The 18,436-nt window shown below is 39.4% G+C and overlaps 1 protein-coding gene across 3 annotated transcripts in view; it reads right to left on the minus strand.

The window, feature by feature from the left end:
• Window positions 1–16,041, minus strand: part of TIMMDC1 (translocase of inner mitochondrial membrane domain containing 1) — a 35,033-nt gene extending 18,992 nt beyond the window's left edge. The window contains exons 1-5 of one of the 3 annotated variants that reach the window (XM_019650348.1): window positions 15,948–16,041; window positions 15,620–15,827; window positions 12,511–12,676; window positions 8,447–8,535; window positions 7,870–7,937 (exon numbers count right to left, since the gene is read on the minus strand). In XM_019650348.1, the coding sequence (XP_019505893.1) occupies window positions 7,870–7,937; window positions 8,447–8,535; window positions 12,511–12,676; window positions 15,620–15,813 (517 nt within the window). In that variant the 5' untranslated portion in view covers window positions 15,814–15,827; window positions 15,948–16,041. Of the gene's footprint in view, window positions 1–7,869; window positions 7,938–8,446; window positions 8,536–12,510; window positions 12,677–15,424; window positions 15,585–15,619; window positions 15,828–15,947 lie in introns of those variants that run through there. The other 2 variants (XM_019650355.1, XM_019650361.1) reach the window with 2 other exon arrangements.
• Window positions 16,042–18,436: the final 2,395 nt, after the last annotated feature.

Here is an 18,436-nt window from a genome sequence, read left to right on the forward strand (position 1 = left end):
GGCCGGCCCTCTTTCTTCTTTTAAAATATAGGTATTTATTGCTATAAATGTCCCTCTCAGTACAAACTTGGCTACATCTAATAAATTTTGATGATATAATTTCATTTTCATTGAACACAATATTTCTAATTTACCTTGTTCCTTTTTGGTTTATGGGCTATTTATAAATGTGTTATTTAACTGCCAAGTATTTATGGACTTCCCAATTTTTTTTGTTGTCTAGTTCCACTGATGTCAGAGAACATACTTTGAATGATTTCAATCCTTTAAAATTTATCAAGACTTGTTTTATGACCTTGCATATGATCTATCCTGGAGAATGTCCCATGTGCACTTGAAAAGAAGGTGTATTCTGCTGTTGTTGGGTGGAGTGTTCTAGAGATGTTAGTCAGGTCACACAGGTTGATATTGTTGTTCAAGTCTTCTATATCTTTGTTGATTTTCTACTGTTCTATCCATTATTAAAAGTGGAGTACTAAAGTCTTCAACTTCTATCACTGAGTTGTCTATTTCTCCTCTCAATTCAGTGTTTGTTTCATGTATTTTGGAGCTGTTGTTAAATGCATTTTTGTGGGGGGGGAGGGTTTTCTTTTTTTTACAAAATTATTACTTTTGTGAGCACGTCACTATTTTTTAAAATTTGTTTCAGGTGTACAAAACAATGTTAATACATTGTTTTACACCCCTCACAAAGTGATAACTACCCTCCCCCAATCTACTTTAAATGTTATCTTCTTGATTGGTTGGCCCTTTTAACATTATAAAATGTCCTCCTTTGTCTCCAACATTGTCTTAAAGTATATTTTGTCTGATATTAGTATAGTCACTCAAGCTCTTTTTCTGTTTGCATTGTATACCTTTTTCCATGATTTTACTTTCAACTTCATTTCTTTGAACCTAAAGTTCTCTTGTAGATAGCATATAGCTAAATGTTTTAAAATATAGTTGGACAATCTTTGGTTATTGATGGAGATGTTTAATCCATTCACATTTAATGTTATTATTGATATTGTTGGATTTAGGTCTGCCATTGCTATTTGCTTTCTATATGTTTTATTTAATTCCTTTTTGACCCTTTCTTTTAAAAGTTACTTCCTTATTACTTGCTTTAGGAATTACACTATGCATCTTAATTTATCACAGTCTACTTCAGATCAGTACTAATTTAATTCCAGTAAAATGTAGAAACATTGTTTCAATATAGCTCCAGTCTCCTCCCATCTTTGTGCTATTATTTTCATTTGTTATGTATATGTTTAAAAACAACAATACAATGTTATTATTATTTTACACAACTATATGTGTTTTTTTAAGTTAAGGGGAAAACAGTTAAGAAAAGAAAGGCGAAACAATAGATTTACAAAGTCTTTTATATATATTAACCTACATATTTACAATTTCTAGGCTTTTCATTTCTTCCTATGGAATCAAGTTACTGTTTCCTTGTTCCAATATATCTCCATTTCTTCCTTCTATTGTGTGTTATTAATGTCATCTACAGCTTTAAATGTCATATAACCAACACTTCAATTTTATTATTTTACATTTTTTAGATGAGTTAAGAAAATATGTTTATGCTATATTTATGCTACCTTTAATAATTACTTATATAATTATCTTTATCAATGCTCTTTAATTCTTCATGTAGATCCCAGTTACCATCTGGTATCACTTCCTTTCAGCCTGAAGAACTTCCATTAGTATATTTGTAAGGCAGATCTGCTATCAACAAATTCTCTTTGTTTATCTAACAATGTCTTTATTTTTGCCTTCAATTTTGTAGGATGGTTTGCTAGATATTGAGTTCTTGATTGAAGCTTATTCATTTCAGCATTTTGTCAATCTGCTGCCTCTGGCTTCCACCATTCTCATGGGAAGTCAGCTGTTAATCTTACTGGATATTCCTTATGAGTTTTTTTTTTTTTCTTGCTGCTTTCAAGATTTTCTCTTTATCCTTCAACAGTGTAACTATTATGTGTCTAGGTGTGAATCTCTTCATGTTTATTCTTCTTGGAGTTTGTTGAGCTTCTTGAGTATGTGAACAAATGGTTTTCATCAAATTTGGGAAGTTTGTGGCCATAATCTCTTAAAATACTTTTTCTGCCCTTCTTTCCTCTCCGTCTGGTACTCCCATCACACATATGTTGGCATTCTTGATGGTGTCCCATAGATCTCTTAGGTTCTGTCCATTTCTCTTCATTTTTTAAATGCTGCCCTTCACAAGACACAATCCATATTGATCTATCTTCAAGTTCACTGATTCTCTTATGCTATCTCAAATCTGATGTTCAATTCCTCTTCTCCAATGAATTTATAATTTCCATTACTGTATTTATCAACGAGTTTTCATTTTCCTCTTTTTTATAATTCCTATCTTTATTGATATTCTCTATTTGATGAGTCATTGTCATCATACTTTAATTCTTTAAAAATGGCTTGAAGTCTTTTGTCTGCTATGTCTAACACATGGGCCCTGTCGGACACATTCCCAATGATTGTGTTTTTTAATCCTGTTCTTGCATGTCTTGTGACTTTGTTGTTGTTGTTGAAAATTGGACATTTTAGGTAATAAATTATAGCAACTCTGGATTTGAAACATCCCCCTACCCAGCGCATGACTATGATTCTTTGTTTATGTAATGACTTATCTGGACCAATTCTATAGAGTATTTTTTTCTATAGAGTGCAGCCACTGATGTCTCTACTCAGATTTATTTTTATGTCTGGCTTCCTAGAAATCACACCAGCTTAGCATCAGCCAATGATTTGTCAGAGGTTATGCTTAAACATCTTAAGCTAGTAAGGCTTCCACCTTTTATCAACAGATCTGTCTGTGGCTTGAAGAATGCATTCAAAGTTTAAGCAATTTATATTTTCTGGCTTTTACTTTCTGTATTCACAAGGTTTCACAATTAACCAAAGGTAAGTAGCTTGCTAGGGCCCTCATCAGACTCTCCTGAGTGTGCATGGATAGTTACACATGTACACAACTTTCCAGAGTTCTAGGAGTTAGTAACATCTTATTCAAGTCCTCTTGGCTGTCTTGGTCTCTGGATATCCCTGTTAAAATTCTGCCTCGTCTGTCAGTCTATTGCTTGCCCCAAACAGTATCAAAACCTCAGGTTAGCTGTGTTGATATTGTCCTTCCCTGACTGTTTGTAATTGTTTTCAGCAATATCTATACGCATGGAAGGTCAGCCACCTCAGGCACTGTTGGTCCTCCCAGCCTGCCCTGTCCTTGTGGAACTTCTACATCATGGAGCTGGGTGTGAGGAGGTGGGAGTAGCCCCGGGCTGAAACACTACTGACTCCCATTGTTCTTACTGTGATTCAGTAAAAATTCTTGAATAAATGCTTCTCAATTTGTTGTGTGACCTTGGTCAACTTAAAGCATCTTTAAATGGTTGTTTTTCATGATTCTGTCCAGTTTTATTGTTGTTTTTGGGGAATAGGATTTGCCAAGCTCCTTATTCAAACATTCTAGATATCAAATATACTTTTATGAATGTCTAGACCAATGCCTAATAGTAATGGTAAGGGGAGACATCCTTGATCTAATTTTGACTTCAGAGCTGCAACTTTAGTGTTATATCATTAAGTTCAATGTTGATTGCTGCTGGTTTGAAATAAAAATATATATTGTATCAGGTATATTTTTCTATTATTATTTTACTAATATTTATATTTAATCAAGAGACATTTATTCTACTCTACTATATGTCAAATGATTATGATATAAAAGGCAAACACTTTCTCTGAATTCAAGTAAGTCATCTAGTAGGGATTCAAAACAAGTAAACAGCTACAACAGAGTGCTTTAATAAAATTGTTTCCAGTGTATTATGGAACACAGGGTAAAGACACCTGAGCAGAACTACAGATAGAAAATTGGAGCTAGGGAGTATTCTCTAGGGAAGGTGAAGCTGACAGATGAGGTGGACCTTGAAAGATAGGTTAAGTAGGAGGTGAACAAAATTAGTTGTGGGGTGGGAAGATGGGTTCAAGAAGAGGGACCAATACATGTAAAGCAAGAGATATCCTGGGTTTGGAAAATCAAAGTAGATTCAAGAGGCTGGAGCAAGGGTGCATGGGGCCAGATCAAGAAACGACATTAGAGCGATAGGAAACTACAGAGTATCTCAGAAAGAAAAGTATTATAATCATATTCATATCTCAAAAAAGTAACTAAGACCACAGTAGGGATGGATAGAACCAATATTAGAAACAGGGAAGACCTGATAGTAGCAGTGGGAACAAAGAGGTGAGAGAGCCCATATATATTGGGTCGTCGGAAAAGTCATGATGCATGTTTGCAACAGAAGGCACTAGTTCATTTTTGGAAGTTCCAGAGTCATTCGCATCTATGTTATTGCTATGTCATTTGACAGCTGACAGTTCTAGCTTCATTCTAAAAAAAAATTGAGTGACTTGGTTGAGTTTTGGAGATTTTACAAGTTGAAGATGGAAGACCAAACTGTGCATTTTTGGCATATTTTACTGTCTTACTTCCATAAAGGAAGAACATGCATCCAGCTTGTGAAAAGCTGCATAAAGTTTACGGTGACAATGCTCTACAAGAACGTCAGTGCCAACAATGGTTCATGAAATTCCGTGCTGGTGATTTTGATCTCAACAACACTCCTCGGTCAGGGAGGCCCACTGAGGTTGATGACGACAAAATAAAGGAATCGATCGAGTCAAACCCACGTTACATGACACGAGAGATTGCAGAAACATTGAACATCCATCATGCAAGCATTCACAACCACCTGAAGAAGCTAGGATACGTAAGCAAGCTCGATATTTGGGTTCCGCATGAACTCAAAGAAGTTCATTTGATGGTGCGTATCAACATCTGCAATATGCTCATTAAACCTAAGGAAAACGATCCTTTTTTGAAGTGACTGATAACTGGTGATGAGAAGTGGATTGTTTACAACAATGTGGTGTGCAAATGGTCTTGGTGCCGATGTGATGATTCGCCACAAATGACATCAAAAGCAGACATTCATCAGAGGAAGGTTATGCTCTCAGTGTGGTGGGATTTTATAGGTGTCGTGTTTTTCTAGATCCTACAAGGAAGCAATCAATTTGAATGTGTACTGTCGATAACTGGACATATTGAATGAATTCATCATCCAGAAATGTCCAGAGCTTGTTAATTGTAAAGGAGTTGTGTTCCATCACGACAACGTGAGACCACACACAAGTTTGATCACCCGTCAAAAATTACTGGAGCTTAGATGGGATGTGCCTGACCATACTTGCCTGACCTTGTGCCATCAGACTTCCACTTGTTTCGCTCTCTCAAAACTCCTTGCGTGGTATAACGTTCAATTCAGATGAGGCTGTAAATCAGCACCTTGTCCAGTTTTTCACAAATAAATACAGGTCCTTCTATGAATGAGGAATTATGAAGCTCACTGAAAGATGGCAAAAAGTTATCGAACAAAACGGGCAATATATCATTGATCTTTGTTTTTTATATAAATAAATGACCTTTGAAAAACAGACAAAATATGTTATGACTTTTCCGACAACCCAATATTTCAGGAATACAATCGACAGGACTAGAAGTTTGGACAGAGGGAAATAAAGGGAAGAACCACATCATTATTCGATTTCTAGTTTTGGAATTTAACAGAGTAAACAACAGAGAATATAACAGCAGGAGCAAGTATGGAACCAGAGGGAGGAAGACTTCGGTTTGGGTATAGGCACTTGAACCTACAGAATACCCATGTAAAAATGTTCCCAAGTTTCAAAAGAGTAAGTTCTAGATGCTCCAATGCTATTAAATATATATTTCTAGTTTTATTTTTTTTATTTATTTATTTTTAAAATTTTCTTGGGGAATTGGGGAAGGGGAACAGTGTTGGCAATTGTGGAAGTGGAACAGCCAACTTGTTGTCCTTCAATCTTAGTTGTGGAGGGCACAGCTAGCTCAGCTCCAAGTCCAGTCGCCAGCTCGGGCACAGCTCACTGGCCCATGTGGGAATCGAACTGGCGACCCTGTTGCTCAGAGCTTGCGCTCTTAACCAACTGAGCCACTCGGCCGGCCCCTATTTCTAGTTTTAGATTTAAAATGTTTTTGTTAAAATGATAAGTTCAAATTATGTTTATATATGTTTGTCTGTACTTGTGTACACATATATAGAATGCACCCCAAATAGAGCACAAGTGATGGAGCAAATGGGCTACAATGTTAATAGCTGAGGGACAGCTGAGTGGCTCAGTTGGTTAAGAGCGCGAGCTCTGAGCAACAGAGTAACTAGTTCGATTCCCACATGGGACAGTCAGCTGTACCCAAGCTGAGCTGCCACTGAGCTGCCAACAGATGGCAGGATTGCTCAGTGATTAGAGCGTGCACTCTTAGCAACAAAGTTGCCAGTTCAACTCCCACATGGGATGGTGGGCTATGGCCACCCGCAACTAAGATTGAACACAGCACCTTGAGCTGAGCGGCCGCGAGCTGCTGATGGGTGGCTGGATGGTGACTGGACTTGGAGCTGAACTAGCTGCTCCCTCTACAACTAAGACTGAAGGACAACAACTCCCTAATTCTTAAAAAAAAAAATCTTTAAAAAAAAAAATGTTAATAGCTGAATCTCTGTATTAAATGGTGTTCCTTGTATCACTTTTATTTTTGCAACTTTCTTTAACCTTGAAATTATTTCCAAATAAAAAGTTTAAAAATGTTATTTGCAGTATGTGTTTGTGTGTGTGAGACTGTATGAATTAATGAGTGTTTGAGTGTATATAGCACTTCAACTACATTTCTGAAAATAATACTTTAATACAGCAAGCCCTCCATATCCACAGGTTCCGAATCTGTGGATTCAACCAACTGTGGATCGAAAATATTTGGGGGGAAAAATCCCAGAAAGTTCCCAGAAGCAAAAGTTGAATTTGCCATGCACTGAGCACCATGCTGAATCCATGCGAATGAAGTGATGTATGTGTAGGCACACCTTGCTGTAGACCTATATACAAACACTGCATCATTTTATATAAGGGAATTGAGCATTTGTGGATTTTGGTATCCGAGGAGGGTGGGGGGCTTAAAGAGGGTGGTGTCCTGACCAACCCCCCATGGATACTGAGGGATGGCTATACTTTTTTTTATGTTCACTTTAAATATCTACCAGAGGCATAGGGTTTTAAAATAAAATCTAAACTCTTAGCATGAAAAATCTGGCCCCTTTCTATTTCACCTCACCTATCAAATATCAAGCCACTCTCCCTCATTCACTACATTCCATAGTATCCTGCTTTTGAGAAATGTTTTTGCTTTAGAGTCTTCACCCTGGACGTTTCCTCTTCCTAGGATACTCGTCTTTGCAAGGCTTGCTCTCTTCCATTCTTCATGTATCAGCTTAAATGTTGCTTGGTCAGAAAGGCATTCTCTGATCACTCTGTCCACATTAAATCCAGGTGCCACATCTATTTGGTTCTTTCAACCATAGCAACCTTTTTTTTTTTTTTTTTTTTAGCTGAGCCATCCTGCTACCTGTTGGCAGCTCAGCGGCTGCTCAGCTCGGGCTAGACTCGAACCGCTGTTGCTCAGAGCTCAAACTCTTGAGCGAGCTCTTAACCAATTGAGCCACTCGGCCAGCCCTTCATAGCAACCTGTTTTTACCCATCCACATTACATTATAAAACTCCATGAATTCTAAGACCTTTTCTGTTTTGTTCACCAAGTATACCAAGGCCTAAGTACAATGCTCTCCATACATTTTGCATGAATGTTGAATAAGATGTGATGAGAAGCCAACCAAAGATGTCAGTAACTATGACTTATAAGTTCTTACATATTTTCTAAACCTTATTTGAGATTGAAAAATGTAAAAAAGAACAAAAATGTCTTACCTCCTGCAATGACAAAATGGCTTAGGGCATTTTTATTTCGGTACACATTTAGACCCGTGTTCACTGTGCTGGGAAGAAGGGAGGAGGAGGAAAACATAAAATTTAAAGCATATCCCATTTATCTTCTTGACTGTAACTTTCACTAAAGAGATATGTTAATTTAGAAAACCCTACTTTGTCAATCCCTGGTCCTAGTTTAGGGCCCTTCAATGTGTTTCAGATTGCTAATATGCCTATGGGTTTCTAGGTGGACCTTGTTCTGCTGATAAATGAACCAAAAAACAATCACATTTCTGGAATAAATATTCACTTAAAAAATAGAAACATAAACAAGACTTTTACAGAATTTCTTTTACTTAGAAACCTTGTATCAATTTTGACACTAGTTGTTAGACCTCCATTCATGAATGTAAAACTTCAACTGGATCGATCTTTTACAGATAGGTAACAGTTCTTGAGAAAAAGGTATTATGAATCACTTTCGTGTGGGAGTTCAGTTTTCATAATCCCACTTGCTCAAAAGATGTGCTCATAAAAGAATACCAAGACCCTCTGTCACCATTGAGAGATAACTTACTTGAATATAGTCACAAACACAGCAGTTCTCCAGCTCCAGCGCCAGCCATACCGGATGAAGCCTCGCATGGCAGCACGATGTGCAGATTGCTAAAGTTAATGAAAAGGCTGTGAGGTTCAAAGGCAGCTTAATCCTTCCCTTATTCTAAAACTGTGGTTGTCAGCTATGGATTAGGCAGGGACACCTAAACAGATAAAAACAACAGAAAGTCTCTAGAAATACTATTCCTTAAGTATTGAAGCTTACACAAAAGTCCCATGTGCATTCTATTCTACCAAGGAGATGGAAAAGGAACTAAGAATTGCCATTGTTAAACAAGTAATAAATCAATAAGTATCAACTGAGAATCTATATGGCAAAACTATGACAGACATAAAATCAGTATTAGGCATGCTTTTTTTCCCCAAGAAATCTTGGGGAAAAGAAAAGCATTAAATAAAGAATAACTGAGTAAATGGTAAATTAAAGGGTAAGGATGTTTCTTCCTCTGTTACTTTCCTAGGATGTACAGGAAAGGAGCAGAGGGAAAAAAAAACCCTAATCTTGACTGACCACCTTGTATGTAAAAGTTGTGTTAACATATTACCTCATTTAATCTTTACAACATTTTCTTCAGGTAGGTTTAGTTTTAAACAAAGCATAGAGAGGAAGTTTCCAACCAAGATCATTCAGCCAATAAGGAATTGGAAGGCAGGTTGTCTGCCTCCACAGCCCACTTTCACTAGGCCACCATGAAAGCAGGTCTGGTATAATATCGTTAGGGTAAAGTCTAGATTTTCAAAGACTCTGAAAGAATCCCTAACTGGGTCCTTAACTACAATATGGTATTGGGCAAGTCAAAACCCTGAAAGTATCAGTATGAACTCACGGCTTTTAATACATAGGTATTGGGTGGTCGAGAAAGTCATGACCCATTTTTGCATTGAAAAACATAGAAAAATATGTCATGACTTTCCCGACGACCCAAAAGATACATATAGAAATAGGTACAGATGTGTGTAGGAATGTGTATATGAATGTAAGTCTCACACACACGCACACACACACATTTCCTAACTGTCTGCCTAGGGTCTAGAGGCCATGATACCCAGCAGCAATGAGCATACATAGCACCAGATCTTGGTTTTTAAATATCATTTTCCACTAAAAGAAACTAGAGCTCCTTGGTGAAATGGCTCATTCCAACATGAAAAGTAAAAGATGATCCAGGAACACCTTGCTGTGCCAAAAAGTAAAGGTGCTGAAAGAATGATTGGAGCATATCAAACGGACACAGGCGCCTTTGAAGGGGCTCCAACTGTCCATATCTAAGCCAATTTGAGTATCAAAATTAATGGTGATAATAATGGATTATAAACCTACAGAATAAAATAAGAATCCAGAGTCCATACCAAATAAATTACTTATAAATAGATAAACAAATAAATAAATAAATGGGAAGTGAAAGCTCTTCCTTATAGCAGAATACTAACCAATAAGTGTAGAAGGAATGATAGAATTAGAAAAATGGCCATGTGGCAACCACCAGAGTAATAACTGCTTCAGGCAAGAATCACAGTTGAATGCTAAAACTAGACGGTAGAAATTTGATGAAAAATAGGATATTTGCATAGTCTCAAAGTATCTAATAAATAACCATATGATAACACAGGTGGAAATATAGTGTATTTACAGTGGATAAACCTTGCAGAGACATTCTTATCCATGTGACTAAAGTAAACATTACCAGTAAAGGGACAAAAGGGTATCACAGGCTTCTGATATAATGTACTAAGAAGGAGCCAACACCAATTCTAGGGCATCCCTGCTAAAACGCATAACCAAAATCTAATCATAAAAATACATCAAACAAATCCAAATTGAGGGATATTCTACAAAATAGGGCCAGCCAAGTGGCGCATTGGTTAAGAGTTGACTTGGGACGCCAGCTCTGAGAACCAGGGTCCCGGTTCAGATCCCACATGAGGGCCAGTGACGATGTGCCCTCTACAGCTAAGATGGTGAACAACAGCTCAACCTGGAGCGGGGCTGCCATGAGTTGCTGGCGAAGGCGTAGGTGGAAGCCCCTGCTGCACTGAGCTGCCTGAGCTACTGTGACTGGCCAGCAGCCAGCGTGAGTGGCCAGCAGCTGGTGTGAGCTGCCATGAGCCACTGTGGGTGGCCGTCTAATGGTTGGCAAACGACTGCCTCACCGGGAAGAGAGCAATGATAATACCAACATGGGCCAGTGAAGCAACGTCCTCCACAACTAGACTGAAGAACAAAAGGACAGCAACTTATCTGTTCCCCTTCCCCAATTCCCTAATTAAAAAAATAAAAAATAAAAAAAAGATAAATAAATGGCCCAGTGTTCAAAAACGTCAAGGTCAAGAAAGTCAAAGAAAGACAGACAAACTGTTCCAGTTAAAGGAGACTAGAGGGGCATGACAGTCAAATGTGTCATCTGATCCTGTATTAGATCCTGGACCAGAAAAAAAATGTTTTTAATTTATTTATTTTTACCACAGATTATACTGGTGGGACTAGAACAATTTACATAAGGTCTGTAGATTGCAGTACTGTTAATTTCCTGATTTGTATAATTACAGTGTGGTTATATGAGAATGTCCTTGTTTTTAGGAAATACACGCTTTAGTATGTATCATGTCTGTAACTCTCAAGCAGTTCACAAAAAAATAAAACTATGCATTATACAGAGAAAGAATGATAAAGCAAATGTGGTAAAATGTTAACATTTGGAGAATCTGGGTGAAAGGTATATAGAATTCTTTGTACTACTTTTGCCACTTTTTTAAGTCTGACATAATTTTTAAATAAAAAACAGAAACTCTGAGCTGTAACTTCCCTCACTAATACAACAGTACTGATGAACAGATCTAAGATATAACAAATGAGTTAGTACTCTAAACTGTAGTTATGAATGTTACCGTATTTGCCGGCGTATAAGACGATTTTTTGGCCCTGAAAAATATGCCTCCAAGTGGGGGGTCGTCTTATATGCCAGGTACACTTCAGATAGACTGCCCATAGTGCTTGCCCCGTGCCATAGTGGCCTCCCGATGCCCGCCCACTTCATTCCACATACCGTTCAGGCATCAGCAGCGCTGCTGGGTGTATGCTCGGCTGTTATGCGATTTTGCTGTTATGCGATTTTACCACACTCGCAAAATCGCACACAGCCGACCATACACCCAGTATGATAGCGCAAAATCGCGAATCGCGATACCATACTGGGTGTATGGTTGGCTGTGTGCGATTTTGCGAGTGTGGTAAATTCGAGTTACAGTATATTTCTTTACATATGCATTGAAGATTCGCGATTTTGCGCTATCATGGTGCCTGTTAGAATTGTGCTGCTGCAAGACAATATGGAGTAACAGAAAAGATGGTTCGGGACTGGAAATCAAATGAGAAAGCATTAAAGAGTATGCCAAGGGGTAAGTGTGCATTAAGAAGAGGCACCCCACACTGGCCAGAACTCGAAAAACATGTAGCAGACATGGTGGCTCAACATCGCCAAAACGGTTATGTGGTGACACGAAATACAATAGGCTTGTTTGCACTTCAGTGGGCCAAATCAAATCTGATATTGTTTTACCTTTTATTTGGCGTGTGGAAGGTGTGCGGAAGAGGGGGTAGTCTTATACGGCGAGTATATAACAAACTCTGTATTTTGAGTGGAAATGTTAGGGGGTCGTCTTATACGCCCAGTCGTCTTACACGCTGGCAAATACGGTAATTATTGTTTTAGTATGAGCTAGTATGCTCCATGGAGGCTTTGTGAATGGGATAAATATGCCACAGTGGAACCTTGATGATTTAGCAGATTTGAAATATTTTTCAGAAAAGAGCTATAGTGGTGATCCCTACTGAAGATAAGTGGTCTCACAAGCCATGCATATACATACACCTTAGCATTAGTACTTTCATTGTTACTAAGTATAGACTTGGTTTCTTTACTCTACATCCTAAACCCTCCCAACCCACCACCTCACTGAGTGATTATGTGTGAAGTGAATTGCTAACTTGGTGTGCCCTCAAGCACTTAGAACACCAATACGTACCACAGCATCAAAGCGGTTATGATAAATTTCTGCTTGGCTCTGCTCAATGTAGCGCTGCTTAGCATGAATAAAAGCTGGTATTCCCCCATATGCCCAGCCAATGATGCCTGCTGAAATAAATGCCCTATAAATATTCTCCAGTTCCTCTGAAGTTCTCTGCTGTTCACTAAAACATGAAAAAGACAATATTGTTTGGGATTAGTATATGTATATTGTTCTCCAAAAGACAGTATGCTCAGAATGATCCCAAATGCTAACATGACTACATTTTTCACTATGGAGGGAAACCAATTAAGTCCTCTAATGAATTAAATCGTGCAGTTATATTACAAGTAACTCGAATTTCAGCCCAAACTAATCTATGCTGTTAGAAATTAGTCTAATGTTTGATTACTCTTGGGAAGGCAGTGACTGGAAGGGGCAGAGGGAAGCTTCAGGGATGCTGGTAATTGTCTCTTGGTGTTGGTTACACAGTTATATTTAGTTTATGGAAATCCACTGATCAGTATACTTATGTACATTTTTCTAGATGCATATTATACCCCAATAAAAAAGCTTTTCTTGAAGGCGCTTTTATTTGATGACCATAACTCCACTGTATCCCTGGAAACAGGAAGAATTTGTGAGTTGGGTATAGAGATCAATATATCCCTTTTTGAATTTTAAGCTAACTTTTGGAAATTACACACACTTATGGGATTTTAGGGCAATGTATGCAAGAATGAAATCTTAGATGTAAAAAAAAAAATCAAAACCCTATCTTTTATAACTTAATTTTTTAATAATTTAAAATTTTTAATAATTTAATAATTTAAATAATTTAATAATTTAAAATTAAAATTTTTTTAATTTAATAATTTTAATCATGCTCAGATGGGCCTGTACTATATAAAAAGTGTTGAATGAGAACTCTCATGATGCACTGGGCAGTACAGAGTAACCTAAATAACATGGAAAAACTACTGTTTAATTCAATTAATCTCAAAAGCATAAGAAACTACAACCACTAATATAGCTAGCTTCCAAGATGTTCTCCAGAAGTTGTTCTAAGAAATAGCTACATTTGTAAGTATTAAGTTACTATAAATAATGACCCTGGGGCAGTCCAAGTGTCTCAGTTGGTTAAGAGCACAAGCTTTGAGCAACAGGGTCACTGGTTCGATTCCCACATGGGCCAGTGAGCTGCACTTGAGTTGAGCTGCCACTGAGCTGCCAACAGGTGGCAGGTTGGCTCAGCTGGTGACAGCATGTGCTCCTAACAAGGTTGCCTCCCACATGGGATGGTGGGCTACGTCCACCCGCAACTAAGATTGAACACGGCACCTTCAGCTGAGCAGCCGTGAGCTGCCGAAGGGCAGCCGGATGGTGACTGGACTTGAAGCTGAGCTAGCTGCGCCCTCCACAACCAAGACTGAAGGACAACTTGGCTGTTCCCCTTCCCCAATTCTCCAACGCTGTTCCCCTTCCCCAATAAAATCTTTTTAAAAATTTAAAAATAAAAAATAATGACCCTACTAGGTAAGTAAATTACTAAATGTTAATTATTTACATTATTGACTTGCCTTCTTCACAGATTGTACAAGTGTTTATCTAGCTCTAATTGCCAATAACCACATTTCTGAAATCAACAACCTGTGAGTCTTTATAGTTTCTGCCTCTACCAAAAAGAAATCTCAATAAAATCTCTTAGAAAACTGTAACTCTTATACTTATTTCAACAGGAAAAACTATTAACTTGAACTTTATATTTTATCTTTTATAGTCAATAAGATCAAAAACAACATTTACAGAAAAACAGGTCTATGGCAGAACTTGGGAAAGAAAAAATGTAAAAACAGTTTAAGATTTAACAAACAGGAAATATATATGCTTGGTCTCCTTTTCATCTGAAAAATTCTATGACATAAGTGATTTTTATCTCCATTTTAATCATATGGGAATAGGAACTCTAAGAAATTAAATGGTTGGTCCAAACAGCTAATGAATGATGGCGAAGAAACAAGGCACAGTGTTCAGGAAGTCCTCCACTCTAAATAACAATGGGGTTGTGATTCTGGTTCTGTCACCTACTGCTAAGTTACCTGCAGCCAGATCACAATCTCTATGAACCTTGACCTCACCCATAATGGAGGGAAGAATGAAAGTTACACGAAAATATCTTTCAAATTTCTTTCAGCTCCAACATTCTGTGGTTTATAAAGCTGATCAAGGTAACTCTCTTCTGTTATATGTTGCATAGGCTCTTTCACAAGTATCTCAGTTAAATATTAGAAGAGCAAATGAGAAATCTAACACATTATTTTAAAAATAAAGATGAAATCTAAATAAAGTAATTAAATACAATTCTGCCAACTTCCTTGCCCCAACTATTTCAGCAACATAATAAAGCTTCAAAGTTAATTTCACCACTTGATAACACAATGTAATGTATGGTAAAGTACTTCATGAAAGGGCAAAACAAACTTTTCATCAGTAATTAACGAATAGATGAAATGAATCAATGAATGAAATATCCTGAGTTTTTCATTAAAGTTAGTTCAATTCGAAAATTATCCTTTATTCTGAAATATCCTTATTTGTTAATCCAGCTAATATCTTTTCTTTTATAAAATGAGACAAAAGGTGCTATTTTTTATATATTCCTTGTTTGGCAGAATAAAAATTTTACAACTCTCTCTGTCATCTCTCCAACTTCGATTTTTTGGAGGGGAGGGGAGCAGTCATGAATTATCAAAGTTTGGGATCAAGAGAAATACGAAAAAGAATACTAGAGTGGGATCCTGCAGATGTGGGTTCCAGGGTCAATTCTGACAATTAGCTCGGTCCAATTCTTCTGTCTAAAATCAAGGTATTACACTAAATCTATATTCCCTAAATATCCCTAAAAGCTCTGACTTTTGAGTCTCACCCTTACCATTTGAAAGCCGTCCTGTCATCAAGAGAACTACCAAATGCCACTGTCAGGATGCAAGCTTGGGGTACAAATATTAGAACCCCAAACCCCATTTAAAAATAAGCCACGCCTCCCTGGGGTCCTTCACCCCAGGATGACCCAGGGTGCAGGACACTTCCTTCGCAGCCCCTCCCCACAGACCCTAGGCATTTTTACTCTTTGACAAACAGCTCCCGTAGGCGGTCCCATCCGGATTCAAGGTTCTGGGGTTCTGGGACGTAAGAAGGCAGCTTCTGGTCCTTCACAAGGACCTTCGAATCGGCGGCCACAACTTCGGCAGCGAAGACCCGAGGGAAAAGACCCAGCGCCCTGCAGAGGAAGCGCCGTGGCGCCGGCGGCCGCACCTCCATGGCCCTCTCGGAACCTGCAGACACACGTTTGGGTTCTCAGGGCACCAAGGCCTCCCCGAGACGCCGTAGGAGGACAGTAAGGATAACTGCAATGAGCAGGCAGGTGACTGATGGTGCACCAAGTCCGAACTAACCCGTGGCCACAGGTCTAGTACCTCTGCCTTCAGTACCCGGCCTCACTTTGAAGGTCCTTGGATACACGAGACAGGAAGTCCCACCCCAACCAGAGCAAAGACAAAAGAGGCGGGGCAAACAGCGGACCTTGAGTTCAAGGCACTTCCGGTTGGAGGCGGGACGCACGACAGCGGTCCGGAAGTGAGTTAACAGCGAGCAGCCAAACTCGGCTCCGTCTGGCCCCGCCTCCTGGGCCACACAAATCGGGTCTTGGGGTAGGTTCCAGGCGGCCCCAATATGGTCACAGGCTGAAGTAGTTTAGTGTATTTAAAACACCAGAAACCTCACATAGATGAACAAGAAAATGCAGTATTCAAATACCAGTGGAATACGGAGAAGGAGGAAATTTGTGCAAATACATGCCCAACCCACCGTATAACCGCAGGAGGAGCCTCCTGGGCTGGCCGGGGTCCATTCATACTTGTTCAGTTCCAGCTTCCAGCAAGAGCCGAGGCGTTAAGGATAGATCTTGGTGCCAGATACCCTGGGGTTTCCAGAACACTATTTTTTTTTAAAGATTTTTATTGGGGAATTGGGGGATGGGAACAGCGCTGGTGAATTGGGGGAAGGGGAACAGACAAGTTGCTGTCGTTTTGTTCTTCAGTCTAGTTGTGGAGGACGTTGCTTCACTGGCCCAAGTTGGCACCATCATTGCGCTCTTCCCGGGCGAGGCAGATCAGTCGCCGGCTTCTGGACGGCCGCTCACTGCGGCTGCTGGCCGCTCACGCTGGCTGCTGGCTACACACGGTAGCCCATGGCAACCCACTGCCACAGGGGCTGCAGCCTACGCCGTCGCCGGCGACTCACGGCAGCCCAGCTCCAGGTTGAGCTGTTGTTCAGCATCTTAGCTGTGGAGGGCAGTGTCACTGGCCCTCATATGTAGGATCCGAACCAGGGCCCTCTGGCGTCCCAAGCCAGTTCTTAACCATCGCGCCACTCGGCTGGCCCTCCAGAACACTATTTTGAAGAATCAGCTTTGGACAGTTCTTCACAAGGTGGACTTTACCTACTGTTTCTCAAAAGGCAGGACAGCTTTTGGTATTTCTAGCAAGTGTCTGATAGTCCAGCAGTAATTTCACGTCAGTGCAATCCCTGCTAACGTAGGCTTTGAGGTATAGTTTTTATTAAAACGCACGAATTTAAAATACTCAAACTGGTTTGTGTAATTTCATTAAATCTTTGCTAGCAACCAAACATAGTCTCTTGTATTTGCTAGTTCCTATATCTCTAAAAGTAATTCAAAACTTTTTAGTAGAATATAGTAAGTAGAATTCTGAAGTTGATAGCTGGAATTTTATAGATAAGGCAAGAGAAGTGACTGACTTAGTGACTTAGCTGAGTTAGTGGCAGTGCTAGGAAGATTTCTGGTGTCTGGGTGATAGGATTAAATTTAGCTCCCATCATTAACTAACTCACCACATTGCATCACAACTTCCTATTTGCTGATGTCTCAGTGGCCTAGCTTTGATATCAGAGACCGTGTTTGTCCAGGACCTAGCACAGTGTCTGGCACGAAGGTTGTGGAAGAATTGAGATACTCTGACTCTTGGCTCTGGCTCCAACTTGCCACTTATCCCATATAGGCACAGGTAGGCACCTGAATAAAGGCCCAAGACCTGAAAGCTGAAGAAAATGGCTGTGGAGTCTGTGGAGTCCACACGTAGAAAAAGCTAAATGCTTGAGATTATCCCAGGATCACTCTGGGATGAGGGAGGACTTGAAAATGTAGGGTGGGGTGTTGGGCAGATACTAATGAAGTAATTTATACACAACTCAAATATCCCCAGGACTCACTACCTGGTAGCTACAAAGGTCATATTAACAGGCAAGTTATACTAATTCCATAGCTGCCTTCTCCTTTAGGTAACTGGAGCTTCATTTGTAAGGTTCCCTTTGCCATCTAGTACCTCAGGAAGTCCCCAGACCCTTGGCCACTACTCACTGTCAGTCTATTCCATCTTGGCTCCACAGACTCACCTGTCACCCTCCCCCACACCTGCTTTTGCAAGCCCGTGGATCTTTACCTTCTTTTACCATTAGGGAAATACCCTCCCTCCTCTGTGGTCTGCTTTTTGAAGGGTCTCAGAGCAATGGTCAGCCAAAAGATGTTATGAGGTTTACTTGGACCACTGTGTTTCAGGTACAGCTCTCTCCTCCCCAGGATGTGCATTTGCCACCAGAGTAAACAAATCAGGGAAGGATTTCAGCAGTCACACCATGCTTCGAACCATCATTCTCCTACTCTCAGCCCTTGTTGCTGAGATCAGCTCATAGAACTCAATAGAATCTTCCCCATCATGAATTTTCTCCCAGGGGTCAAAAGGTTCCCTTTTCCTGCCAGGTTCACCAGGTACTGCCCTTGTAACATATATTTCAGTTTATTGTATGTAACTGTTTATTATTAAAAAACTGGTTCCATTCCACAGGTAGAATAAATTTTGAGAACTAC

The sequence above is a fragment of the Hipposideros armiger genome, unplaced genomic scaffold, assembly GCF_001890085.2.
Source record: "Hipposideros armiger isolate ML-2016 unplaced genomic scaffold, ASM189008v1 scaffold_8, whole genome shotgun sequence".
Classification (NCBI taxonomy): domain Eukaryota; kingdom Metazoa; phylum Chordata; class Mammalia; order Chiroptera; family Hipposideridae; genus Hipposideros; species Hipposideros armiger.